General features: G+C 42.9%; 1 protein-coding gene across 1 annotated transcript in view; it reads left to right on the top strand.

Annotated features, from left to right (window-relative positions):
- Positions 1 to 14,240, top strand: part of LOC126474513 (juvenile hormone esterase-like) — a 104,841-nt gene that overhangs the window by 18,658 nt on the left and 71,943 nt on the right. The window contains exons 3-4 of the mRNA XM_050101984.1: positions 4,396 to 4,672; positions 12,600 to 12,796. Coding sequence (XP_049957941.1) covers positions 4,396 to 4,672; positions 12,600 to 12,796 — 474 coding nt within the window. The remainder of the gene's footprint in view (positions 1 to 4,395; positions 4,673 to 12,599; positions 12,797 to 14,240) is intronic.

The raw sequence follows: 14,240 nt of genomic DNA on the forward strand, positions 1-14,240 counted from the left end.
AACAGCAAGTTCCCTTGCCGGTCTAGGAATGGTAGAACGATGGGTTCGATGACGGTTTGGATGTACCGTGCTCTATTCAGTGTCCCCTCGACGATCACCAGTGGTGTACGGCCAGTGTAGGAGATCGCTCCCCACACCATGATGCCGGTTGTTGGCCCTGTGTGCCTCGGTCGTATGCAGTCCTGATTGTGGCGCTCACCTGCACGGCGCCAAACACGCATACGACCATCATTGGCACCAAGGCAGAAGCGACTCTCATCGCTGAAGACGACACGTCTCCATTCGTCCCTCCATTCACGCCTGTCGCGACACCACTGGAGGCGGGCTGCACGATGTTGGGGCGTGAGCGGAAGACGGCCTAACGGTGTGCGGGACCGTAGCCCAGCTTCATGGAGACGGTTGCGAATGGTCCTCGCCGATACCCCAGGAGCAACAGTGTCCCTAATTTGCTGGGAAGTGGCGGTGCGGTCCCCTACGGCACTGCGTAGGATCCTACGGTCTTGGCGCGCATCCGTGCGTCGCTGGGGTCCAGTCCCAGGTCGACGGGTACGTACACCTTCCGCCGACCACTGGCGACAACATCGATGTACTGTGGAGACCTCACGCCCCACGTGTTGAGCAATTCGGCGGTACGTCCACCCGGCCTCCTGCATGCCCACTATACGCCCTCGCTCAAAGTCCGTCAACTGCACATACGGTTCACGTCCACGCTGTCGCGGCATGCTTCCAGTGTTAAAGACTGCGATGGAGCTCCGTATGCCACGGCAAACTGGCTGACACTGACGGCGGCGGTGCACAAATGCTGCGCAGCTAGCGCCATTCGACGGCCAACACCGCGGTTCCTGGTGTGTCCGCTGTGCCGTGCGTGTGATCATTGCTTGTACAGCCCTCTCGCAGTGTCCGGAGCAAGTATGGTGGGTCTGACACACCGGTGTCAATGTGTTCTTTTTTCCATTTCCAGGAGTGTATTACAAAATGGTAAATGCGAGCATGTGTGTGCTTTTGGTCTGATGTTGTTGCAGAAATATCGGAATATGAGCTACAACTAATAAAGAATTTAGTCCTGTGGGAACTAACTGATCCTTCTCTTTATAGAACATTAGATTCACAAAATGTCACAACTGATACATCTTTGGCAAAAACTACATATTTCAGTTTTTGAAAGGTATCGCTGCCTGCACTGGGCGGTATGCTTCTTTTTGTAATTTGATTTCCCAAGTTTCTACTTTTGAGCAATTATCATTTGCTGCTGGAAAAAATATCAGATAATGTAGGACATGTCTTCACAATTCATAAACACATATCTTTCCCCGATCCACTTGACAACGGTTCAGATGCAGAAATCGCGATAGTGGAAATAAAATGAAAAATATACAGTGAAATATCACAGTGCTACCGATGAAAATTTTTATTACGTCCTTGGTCTATAATAAAGGTCATGCCACCAGCTTTTTTTCAATTTGGAGGTATGTTCTCTGTGAATCTGTCATTAACCTATTGCTAAGTTGTGAAGGTTCAAGGCACATCACATACAATGTTGCTAGTGTTGTCCAAGATTGTTTTTCAATCAGCTCTAAGCAAGATCTCTATCTGCATCCTCACACTTTACCTTTTCGGCCAGGTTGGACATTTCTCGAAATAACAAATATGTACTTTAAATGAAAAAAATACAAGCTATTCTGGCTCGGTGACTCACATGTTAAGAGGTATGGATACAAAGGCTTGAGAGTTCGATCCCAGTAGGATCAGGAATTTTTGTGTTTTATTTATCAATTGTTAACTTCTGGCAAAGCTTGTTAATGTGGAAAAATTCTTTAAACTTTAAGTCCCATTAGTACAGGCTGAAAAATTTGTTCGAAGGTGAGAGGAACGCCAGGGCGTACCACCCACAATGCATGTATCATATCTTAAATTCTTTGGTGATCGATGTTAATTTAACTTATTTTTTTGGTGCTAATTGTAACAAAGTCATCGGTACACATCGAGAGAATTCAATTACCTAAAACGTAACCAACAACGAACTATGAAACAAACAGACTTGCTGTACAAGGAAGTGGAAGTCAAGCAGGGATGTGTGACTCAGGTGCAACGCAGACCTGATTGTGCTGCGTCTTCGAAGTTCATTCACACACTTCCCTGCCCTTACCTGTGATGCAGTTGCTTGTTCACTGTGCTCCAACACATGAACTCTGATGATAAATTACTCTAAGACAAGAACACTCTGGCAAAGATTAGTACATCTGTAAATGAATAGTAAACAAATCTGGCAATGTCCTCCAATGTGGCAGGTTTACATTTTTTACGTAAATTGCTCATAGTTATGAATGCATTTTATTAGATCTCTTTGAATTGAAGTGACCGTAATTACATCTGATCAACACTTCATCACGGCTTGAAGAAAAAGTTATATATGTATGAATTTACAATTCTAGCCTGTCGCAACATTGTTATATTGTGCGGCATGTAAATTATGCTCACTGTCACGTGGAATTGAAGACCACGTTTACAGGACGGTTTGTTATCTGCTGGCAACCAATAGCCCGATATTCTCCAAAACATAAAAAAACCTAAACCACCGTCACGAACAACATGTCGTCACCGACACCGTAATGACTACCCTGAGGAAGTAAGCAACTAGACAAGAAAAGTTTCCCGCTTTGAGTGTAGGCCTATCACATGGTAAGCTGTGCTCATTATCTAGAATCGCAAATCTGTGTAGATTGCCACAAATCAAACCATACATTGTCAACACTAATCAGAAATATAATACCCTAAATTCAACATTTTATGGCATAACCGACCCAAATTTCAAATTTATGAGGTAAGTCTTCCTTAACGAAGTACTCATTGATGATTAATTGCAGGATAGCTAGGAAATTGCAGGGACATTCATTCCTAATTCTCTCCTGTCGTTGCAAATAGTTCCAGGCTTTTGCTATGGAGTACAGCGAGCCAGTCCCGGTGTCACATTGTCTCTGTGTTTGTCAAACTGGTATGGTATGCGTTAACCTTGTGAACACAAATGTCGTAATCTTGGCACATGGTGGTTACCACTGCATAAATATAATGCATATATGGAAGAGAGGACAACGCCTTCTCACTGAGGACGTTGAAATAAACAATCTGGATCGTGTTCATGGTGAACTGAATGAACGGGCCTAAGCCGTAAAAGAGATCCTAAAACGTGACTGAAACACCTCTTGCTCGAAATATATGCTCCACAGCGTGCAGGTTAAACATTTCATTCGGGTGCTGGTTCATCTGAAGCCTTACATTATCCCCACACTGCATGTCTCCAGAGGGACGCTATTCAGTTTCTGTATTGTTTGAACCAAAGAAGACGTCGAGCTTTATGTGACGCTGTGAATAATATACTTTACGCATGTTGCGAGCTCTGAACGTCCATTTAATGCAATTACCTTCATATAATGTTCTCTCGAAAACAATTTAAAATTGATCTCCGTGCAATGAGAGCAACAACTTCTGTCGGATGTGAAACAACTGTGACTGACAATGTGTGACATCTGTCTCCAATTCCAGTTAGTTAAGGCTTCTTACAAACACTGCTCTTATGCCATGTTATATGGTTGCAAGTGGTGCACCATTCTTTGTAGACATGTTTAACAGTCCGCATTGACAGACCAACAAATCGAGCTACTTCATTCACTGTGTGGTGATGGCCATTCTGTCAAGTTTCCATATTGAATCATCTGACTGCTCTGAATCCGCTCATTGATGAAGGATATACACACCACATCATTGCCACGTCTTAACTTATAACTGGAGGGTGACAGGATGTACTGGTACCAGATCTACGTGAAGTACAGCGCTCCAGAACAAACTGTGTGCTTGTTGGAGAGGGAGGTTAATGTTTTGTCTGCTGACAAAATGTGAAACAAAGACGTTAATTTCTAAGTTGCGTTTTCAGCTGCTCAAAGAGAAGTATATTGATGTATTGTGTGTTATATGTCAAATTACAATATTTAGTTTCCAATATAGACTGTGCTCTCTTATCGAGGTAGCAGCAGAAGTACGTATTGTAATTTAGCCATACGAGAATAACACCTTACAGGAAGGACGTCGCACTTTGTACAGGAATCCTTCTTGAAAATGCATCCAATAGGGAGACGACCTATGTGGTCTATATTAAGATTTAATTTCTCGATATGTTTTATCATCTTTAAACAAATACGTGGCACTAAGGTGAACCATGGACTGAGCGCTGATAGAAATCAACACAATAACGAAATGGAGAATACCTTTGTTAAAACAAATATTCGAGAAACTTTAAAATCTCCGTTAGTTATAAGGCAGTCACCTTCAGATCATGTTTATATGAGACAGCATTATGTATATGTGCACGTGCTACAGAAGATGACACCTATTTTCCGGCAGCCTCCGCAACCGGCCACTGGCTGGGAGGGCGTCCGAGATGCCACGCAATACGGCAGCGACTGCGTGCAGAACACGGGCGAGGGCTCGGAGGACTGCCTCTACCTGAACGTGTACGTGCCAGGGCTACCGCATGAGGGCTCCGAGCTGCCCGTGCTCTTCTACGTGCACGGCGGCGGCTTCGTCAAGGGCAGCGGCTCCGACCAGAAGTTTGGGCCGGACTTCCTCGTCTCGTACGGAGTTATACTGGTCACCATCAACTACCGCCTCGGGCCGCTCGGTACGTGTTACAAGTGTAAACCATTATTATGCAGACGAGAGAAATTAATTTCTCAGAATACTAACTACATGGTGACGCAGTTGACACACCACCTAGAATACGTCCAGCACGAGGAAGTACATCGAGGTGTGGTACTCGCCAAGTTACCAGTGGACAACGTGGGGAATACTCTAACATATTCAAGTAATTATTAACGTTTATGACATCTGAATTACGACATACCGTATTTAAATGGCGTCATATCTTTTTTCTCTGTCATTTGAATGGGTCTGCGAAGAGGACTCCAAGGACTTCACATGTGTGTAGCAATATAACAAACATCATCACAAACGACTGCCCTGGCATCAAGAGAAGAGGTTCAACGAACGTCTGCCCTACTGTACCACATGTAAGCTAACAAGTTACTCATTTGTTTGTTGGTATGAGTACAACATCAAGTATAAAAATTAGTGATCTTGAACAATGACAGATACTACACTGAAGCGCCAACGAAGCTTGTACAGGCTTGCGTATTCAAATGAAGAAGTGTATAAACAGACAGAATACGGGGCGGCTGTCAGCAACGTCTGTATAAGAGAAGTAGTGTCTGGTCCAGTGGTTAGATCGGTTGCTGCTGCTGCAGTGGCAGGTTATCGAGATTTAAGTGAGTTTGAATGTGGTGTTATAGTGGGTGCACGAACGATGGGACACAGCACCTCCGAGGTAGCGATGAAGTGGGGATCTTTCCGTACGACCTTTCCATGAGTGTACCGTGAATATCAGGAATCCCGTAAAACATCAAATCTCCGAAATCGCTACGGCCGGAAAAACCATGCTGCAAGGACGCCACCAACGACGACTCGTGTATGACTGCTTGACACAAAGCGTAACGCCCCACCTGGGTCCGTCAACACCGACATTGGACTGTTGACGAATGGAAACATGTTGCCTGGTCGGTCGAGTATCTTTCAGATCTTATAGAGAGGATGGATGCGTACGGATATAGAGACTATTCATGAATCCATGGACCCTGCATGTCAGCAGGGGACTGTTCAAGTTCGCAGAGGCTCTGTAATGGTATAGGATGTGTGCAGCTTGAGTGATACGGGAGCCCTGATAGTCTAGATATGAGTCTGACAAGTGATACGTACGTAAGCACCCTGTCTGGTCACCTGCACCCATTCACGTCCATTATGCATCCCGACAGACTTGGCCAATTCAAACAGTACAACACGACACTCCACACGTCCTGAATTGCTACAGAGTGTCTTCAGGAACACTCTTCTGGGTTTAAACACCTCCGCTGGCCACTAAACTCCCCAGACATGAACATTATGGAGCATATGTGGGAAGCCGTGCAACGTTCTGTTCAGAAGATATCTCCACCCATCGTACTCTTACGGATTTATGGACAGACCTCCAGGAGTGATGTTGTAAGTTCCCTCCAGAACTACTTCAGATATTAGTCGAGTTCATGCCACGTCGTGTTGTGATACTTCTGCGTGCTCGCGGGGGTCGTACACGTTATTAGGCAGGTGTACCAGTTTCTTTGGCTCTTCATTTTATAAAGTTATTGAACTTGTATTTCATCTCGACGTACCGCAATAAAGGTCCATGCTATACTGCATTTCATATCTCTGGTAGTTGTTAGTGTCTCCTTCAAGAATTGCTGTTTAATTTTCTCCACAAATAAATGTCCAAAGGAGTTTCATCTGGCTACGGAGCAGACCATTTAGCGTTTACTAAACCATTCAGAAATCTACTTATTACCTGTCAAGACAGTTTGTAATGATATGTGTGGGATGGTCGGCACGTTTACCATGTTGATACCAAACTGACAGCAGTATTTCGAATGGGATGTCTTCCAGTCTGCGGTTGCGTATCTGTTAAATACTTGTACTTATTAAAATTTTTATAAAGACACGGCCATCAAGTATGATATGTTGACTAACTAACGATCTTGTTTAACCACTTCATTCAGCTAACGGAAATTTTTAACAGGGAACTTTAATCGATTTGAAAGCCATTGCATGAAGCTATTGATGGACCGAAATGTGGAATATACGAAACACGTTGGAATACGGTATTCGCAGAACAGTTCTTTCGCTTATCCCATTCTGTCACCCCTTTTTGCCTCATAGTAATCTATGGGTTCTGTGTTACCGCTGCTTAAGTGTTGATCCAATATCCCTCATCAATCGCAGTTGCTTTTCGTTGGCTTATTTAATTCTTCACACATCGAATTACACATCTTTTAAGTAATGATTTCAATTACAGATCGTGAAGCACGACGATGATAACTTTCAGTTACAAACGTACCACTACTCCAACAATCTGGTGACATTCAGCATAAACGAAAGCTATACCCTCTCTTTTGTGATCACACTTTGTGAAAGGGTAGAACAAACTGTCTTATCTCCCCGACACCAGAACACAGATTGTAGTACTTGAAGAGCACGAGTAGGCACATCAGTCACTACTGAGACAAGTGCCTGCTTGCATATACATCTACATGGATACTCTGCAAATTACATTTAAGTGCCTGGCAGAGGGTTCATCGAACCACCTTCACAATTCTCCATTACTCCAATCTCGTATAGCGCGTGGAAAGAATAAACACCTATATCTTTCTGTAGAGCTCTGATTGCCCTTATTTGGTCTTGGTGGTCGTTCCTCCCTATGTAGGTCGGTGTCAACAAAATATTTTCGCATTCGGAAAAGAAAGTTGGTGATTGGAATTTCGTGAGAAGATTCCGTCGCAACGAAAAACGCCTTACTTTTAATGATGTCCAGCCCAAATCCTGTATCATTTCTGTGACACTCTCTCCCATATTTCGCGATACTACAAAACGTGCTCTTTCTTGGAAATTTTTCGATGTACTCCGTCAGTCCCATCTGGTAAGGATCCCACCTAGAGCAGCAGTATTCTAAAAGAGGACTGACAAGCGTAGTGTAGGCAGTCTCCTTGCGAGGGATTAGCCGAGCGGTCTGAGGCGCTGCAGCCATGGACTGTGCGGCTGGTCCCGGCGGAGATTCGAGCCCTCCCTCGGGCATGGGTGTGTGTGTTTGTCCTTAGGATACTTTAGGCTAAGTAGTGTGTAAGCTTAGGGACTAATGAACTTAGCAGTTAAGTCCCATAAGATTTAACACACATTTGAACATTTTTTTTTTTCTTTTTGCAGTCTCCTTAGTAGGTCTGTTACATTTTCTAAGTGTCCTGCCAATAAAACGCAGTCTTTGGTTAGCCTTCCCCATAACATTTTCTATGTGTTCCTTCCAATTTAAGTGGTTCGTAATCGTAATACCTAGGTATTTAGTTGAATTTACGGCTTTTAGATTAGACTGATTTATCTGCAACCGAAGTTTAACGAGTTCCTTTTAGCACTCATGTGGATGACCTCACACTTTTCGTTATTTAGTATCAACTGGCACTTTTCGCACCATTCAGATATCTTTTCTAAATCGTTTTGCAGTTTGTTTTGATCTTCTGACGACTTTATTGGTGATGAACGACAGCGTCATCTGCAAACAACCGAAGACGGCTGCTCAGATTGTCTCCAAAATCGTTTATATAGATAAGGAACAGCAATGGTCCTATGACACTACCTTGGGGATCGCCAGAAATCACTTCTGTTTTACTCGATGACTTTCCGTCAGTTACTACGAACTGTGACCTCTCTGAAAGGAAATCACAAATCCAGTCACATAACTGAGACGATATTCCATACACACGCAATTTCGCTACGAGCCGCTTGTGTGGTACAGTGACAAAAGCCTTCCGGAAATCCAGAAATACGGAATCGATCTGAAATCCCTTGTCAATAGCACTCGTCACTTCATGTGAATAAAGAGCTAGTTGTGTTTCACAGGAGCGATGTTTTCTAAACCCATGTTGACTGTGTGTCAGTAGACCGTTTTCTTCGAGGTAATTCATAATGTTCGAACACAATATATATTCCAAAATCCTGCTGCATATCGACGTTAACGATATGGGCTTGTAATTTAGTGGATTACTGCTACTACCTTTCTTGAATATTGGTGTGATCTGCGCAACTTTCCAATCTTTGGGTACGGCTCTTTCGTCGAGCGATCGGTTGTATATGATTGTTAAGTATGGAGCTAATGCATCAGCATACTCCGAAAGGAACCTAATTGGTGTACAGTCTGGACCAGAAGATTTGCTTTTATTAAGTGATTTAAATTGTTTCACTAATCTGAGGATATTTACTTCTACGTTATTCATATTGAGAGCTGCTCTCGATTAGAATTCTGGAATATTTACTTCGTCTTCTTTTGTGAAGGCATTTCTGAAGGCTGTGTTTAGTAACTCTGCTTTGGCAGCACTGTCTTCGATAGTATCTCCATTGCTATCGTGCAGAGAAGGTATTGATTGTTTCATTCCGCTAATATACTTCACATACGACCAGAATCTCTTTGGATTTTCTCTCAGGTTTCGAGACAAAGTTTCGTTGTGAAAATTGTTATAGGCATCTTGCATTGAAGTTCGCGCCAAATTTCGATCTTCTGTTAAAGATCGCCAATCTTGGGGATTTAGCGTCTGTTTAAATTTGGCATGTTTGTTTCTTTGTTTTCTGCTACAGTATTCTAACCCGTTTTGTGTACCAAGGAAGATCAGCTCCGTCGCTTGTTAATTTATTAGGTATAAATCTCTCAGTTGCTGCCGATACTATTTCTTTGAATTTAAACCACATCTGGTCTACACTTTTATTATTAATTTGGAATGAGGGGAGATTGTCTCTCAGGAAGGGCCAAGTGAATTTTTATCTGCTTTTTTGAATAGGTATATTTTTCGCTTTTTTTTCGAGGATTTGGGGATTACAGTATTCAATCTCACTATCCTCGTTATTAACTCAGGATTATTTGTTGATAAGAGGTCAAGCGTGTTTTCACAATCGTTTACTATTCGCGTTGGCTCATGAACTAACTGCTCGAAATAATGAATGCGTTTAGTACAATTTCGGATGATATTTTATGCGTACCTCCGGAATTAAACATGTATTTTCGCCAACATATCGAGGGTACATTGAAGTCTTCACCAACTATTATTGTGTGAGTCGGGTACGTGTTTGAAATCAGACTCAAGTTTTCTTTGAACCTTTCAGCAACTGTATCATCTGAATTGGGAGGTCGGTAAAAGGATCCTATTATTATTTTATACCGGTGCCAACAATGGCCTCTGCCGATACTAACTCACAGGAAGTGTCTACTTCAATTTCGCGACAAGTTAAACTACTTCTGACAGCAACAAACACGCCACCGCCAACCGTGTTTAGCCTAACCTTACGGAACACTGTTAGATTCTTCGCAAAAATTTCGGCTGAGCTTATATCCGGCTTTACTCAGCTTTCAGTGCCTATAACGATTTGTGTATCAATGATTTCCATTAGCGGTTGGAGCTCTGGTACTTTCCGAACACAGCTACGACAATTTACAACTGTTATATCTATGGTTCCTGTATCTACGTTTTTCCTGTGTTCAGCCAGCTCCGTTTGTGACTGAAGCCCTTACATCTCTTACACGGGGAAAGACGATAGTGGAACTTCCTCTAGCGATGGTGGGACGACGGTGACCATACTATCATCTTGTCACTATTCAAAGGTCATAAATTATGTGTCTTTCTGGTGCCATAGGAAAAGGTATGGTATTACACAAAAGACAAAGCTGACCTTATAATTTGGCAGCTATGGAAGTACAGTAAGACCGATGGGCTGTGACGCTAATGAATGGAGGATGAAGAAGCGTGGAGCGTAGTGGTGAGGGCCTGTCAGGTGGCCCAGTCGGTAATGAGACAGCGTTAGCGATTTATACATTTCTTACCTTCGCTTTTACAATTGGACCATCTTCTACAAGGCAGCAGCGAGGAGGTTTGCGGACGCAGCATGCAGAAGTGGAATGCACTGACGTGTTCAGCTCAGCCGTCCCTCGAGGGCGTCGGTGTGGTCATGAAAGCTAACACAACACGAGTGACACTGTGCAAGTTTGCCCTCATGGGCGGTGGCAGGCATTGCTAATCCGGAGGTGACGCCTCTCAGCTCTTCGATTCTTTTCACTAGGGCACATTCGTTGACTCTGAAGCCTCCAGCAATCCTGCATAGGACGTCAGTAGTGGTGCACCCCATGGTTTGGCCATTATAATTATCCGGGCTGTTATGCCGTGGTCAGTTGATGAATTCTGTGGTGATTCCCAACGTTTCGTCTCCGACTGCGGGAGACATCTCGCCAGTCAGTAGCGAGCCAGTGTGTGTGTTGGACCTTCCATCAAGCTACGGACCCCCTTGAAGATGTCTCCCGCAGTCGGAGACGAAACGTTGGGAATTACCACAGAATTCATCAACGGACCACGGTATAACAGCCCGGATAATTATAATGGACATGATATTTCCGGCCGTGAAAGTTTACATTTTAGTACCCCATGGTTTGTCCACTGTCAGTGTCAGCTCACATATACAAGTTGGGAGGGTGGGGGGCAGGGGGGGCGGGGCAGCAGGAGCAGCTATCACGCAGCAGCAGTACAGTGACAGCTTGACAGTACTCCAAACGCCATCTGTTTGGCCGCGATTCAGCTGATGGTAGAAGATTCCAGTCTTCACATCAGTGGAAGAGAGGTCGGCAGCTCACAACAGCGAAGTCCAGAGGACCACTCTGGCTGCCGTCTCAAAGGTAGTTGTCATCTGACGAATGGCAGTCAGCACCTCATAGGCCCAGCCTATAAGGTGGCTCACTGGGACTGGAATATAAAGGGACTTGGGAGCCTCAATATTTATAGGTGTCTGTCAGAGGAAATGATGTTTGGCGAGGTTGACTGAATGTAGCCTAGTTTGTCAGCAATCTTCATTGCACCTCGATGTCCCATCTGTAGCTTACAGCCTTTCAACTTGGCGCTTTCTGCAGTGCAAGTGGACTGCAAGGTGTTCTTTATAAGATTTATGTTTTGTAACGGTTCCTTGCAATGCTGCCAGAATGCCACTATTTTCGCTTTACAGTGTGATCATATTGTTGAATTTCTAATTCGAACATCTCAACTGAGCAATGTGTAGCACTGGTCTTGCTTGTATGCCACGACATTTGCAGCATCGGCTCTCTTGTCTGTATGTGATTCTGGTTGCAACATTGCACTGGAGCCTGCATTGAATTGGCTCAGCAGTGACTCCGGAAAGCTTCAAAAAATTTTACATTCGCCCAGTTTATCTTTCTTTAGCGCAGCAGTAAGTGGGAATATTCGATATATTGTCCAATACAGATAACCAAACTCTACACATTGATATAATTACTCATTCTAAAAATATTTCGATTTGTATCTTGGCTAGTCGATCTCAGTTGCTCCACTCTCTGCATATTTCTCAATGTTATGTACGATGTCAAAACTAAATGTTATTTAATCAAAGCAATAACATTAATCAATGTTGTTGCACCACTAAGCAAGACACCTAGATACGTTTCTAGGGATTCTCCATTACCTATTCTGAATGTGCGAGCATCAAATACAAATTCTGGTAAGACATGAGCAATAATATAAGTGGTAAGGTCTTTATTACTGTTATCTGTGTTGTACAAAGAGGTTATCACTCGTGATCTGATGGGTCTGCATCTCAGACCGGAAATTTAGGAATACAAAATCTGGATGGCTGGTCACTCCCCAATAGCAGACACGACCATAGCTGAGTCAAACGGATCCTTACAGAAAGGTTTCATCTGATTTCTAATCATGTCCAGCATGAGAAAACCCTTTATACACTCTGAATCGGCCTACAGTCAATACAGGCACTTACTATACGCTGCTGCTGGATAATGAACCACTCTGGTTACTATTACAACTTCGTGAAAAATTTACAATGGCATTCATACTTTCAGTCATTGTTTCAATATATGTAGTCAGTCGGAGGCGCCTAGATGCGATAGCTTTATTAAGAGGTCAGTTGGGTTGCAGGCTTCCTGAGCACTGGCGACGATGTCGTACCTGGCAACGTGGGCCTCAAAGACCAGCTGCTGGGGCTCTCCTGGGTGCAGAGCAACATCGAGCGCTTCGGCGGTGATCCTCAGCGTGTAACGCTGGACGGGCGCAGCGCTGGAGGCGTGGCAGTCTCCTTGCATCTCATGTCGCCGCAGACCGCAGTTTTGTACAAGGCAAGATCAACATTTATCAGGCGGACACTAACAGCATGTGGTGTTTGTCAAATAAAAATGCACTGATATATGAATGATGTCTTCTTCTTGGGTAAGGGTACCACTTTGACAAAGTAGCATATTCTGTGGAAGGTGGACTTTAGCTGGAGGTTGTTCTCTCGATTATACAAGTTTTTCGAACTGAGCGTGGATAATTTTGCAGTAGTCACTAGGAGTATGAGATAGCTAGTAGGATTCTATGGTTGGATGCATATGTATAGCGAGACAGGAAGTAAAGAATCATAAGTCAAACGAGTTATTGTGAATGCTGTGGTTATTAAAATAATATAAATTTCGGCGGATTATAACAGGTAGAATTGTACTAAAGGGAAACATATTATTTATGGAATATCCCGTCGGTTCTTCGAGGAACGTAGACATATTATTAACTTGAATACAACGTAATAGTATTGTGGAACATTAATACGTTGTATTCGAGGAAGCATAATAATTAAATAATTCATTGGAAAGGATGTAACGAATCAAACTCGCCGGAACGCGCCAGATATTAATGGCACAAGTATTACAGACAAAAAGTCGTGCAGGCACTTTTCGATCTGGTAATTATATGAAACATTATTTGATTTAGAACACAGAAAATTTTAAGGGAAACACACAGTAGAGTGATATTAACACGAATGAAACCAGTTTGTGAGTCAAATATGAGTTTAAGAGTCAACTGAAATACAGTTAGCTTAAGGTAATTGTCTAAGTAATAGTGATATTAACAGCTAGCTTTCTTAATAAATGGCTACAGCCACAGATATTACATTTCTAATAAATTTTAATGCAAAATGCTGGTAACACTCACACAATCACTGCTCTCATACTTTGCTTGCTCACCTGCGTGTAACTTCTTCTCCTTTAGAGAAATAGATTAAGATAGTCTTGATTAAACTGAATATTTCTAATATAGTACAAGGGGGGTGCAGGTTTTACAATACGTCAGTTTACTTTGTCTCTTTTTCTTGAGTGGGTAGATGGCAACCCTTAGTGCCATTCTACAAGTCCTGCAGTTACTATTTATTTTTATTGTAATCGACAAGTTTTGCATTCACAATTATCGTTAGGTGTGTATTATGTGCAACTCATGAGGTGCATATTTCAACATCTTTGACTTCATATTCTTCGATTTCTCACGGTTAAAGCGTCTAGCGCATTGGCGGACTAACGTAATATATTTTCCTCTTTCAACAAAGACGATCAAAAAATATTATACACCAGAAGATGTAACTTATAAGTTGCGAAACCGGTTGTGTGAGTCTCTAATCCAATTTAATAAATACAGCTATCCCGAATTATTGGACTTTTCCTTCCGTTTTCCTTTTTAAAAGTTTTAACAACTCTTTGTAAATACCTGTGTTATACAGTATCAATAATCAATTAATTACCGCATGTGCTTTCA

This window comes from Schistocerca serialis, chromosome 4 (genome assembly GCF_023864345.2).
Source record: "Schistocerca serialis cubense isolate TAMUIC-IGC-003099 chromosome 4, iqSchSeri2.2, whole genome shotgun sequence".
In the NCBI taxonomy this organism is placed as follows: Eukaryota; Metazoa; Arthropoda; class Insecta; order Orthoptera; family Acrididae; genus Schistocerca; species Schistocerca serialis.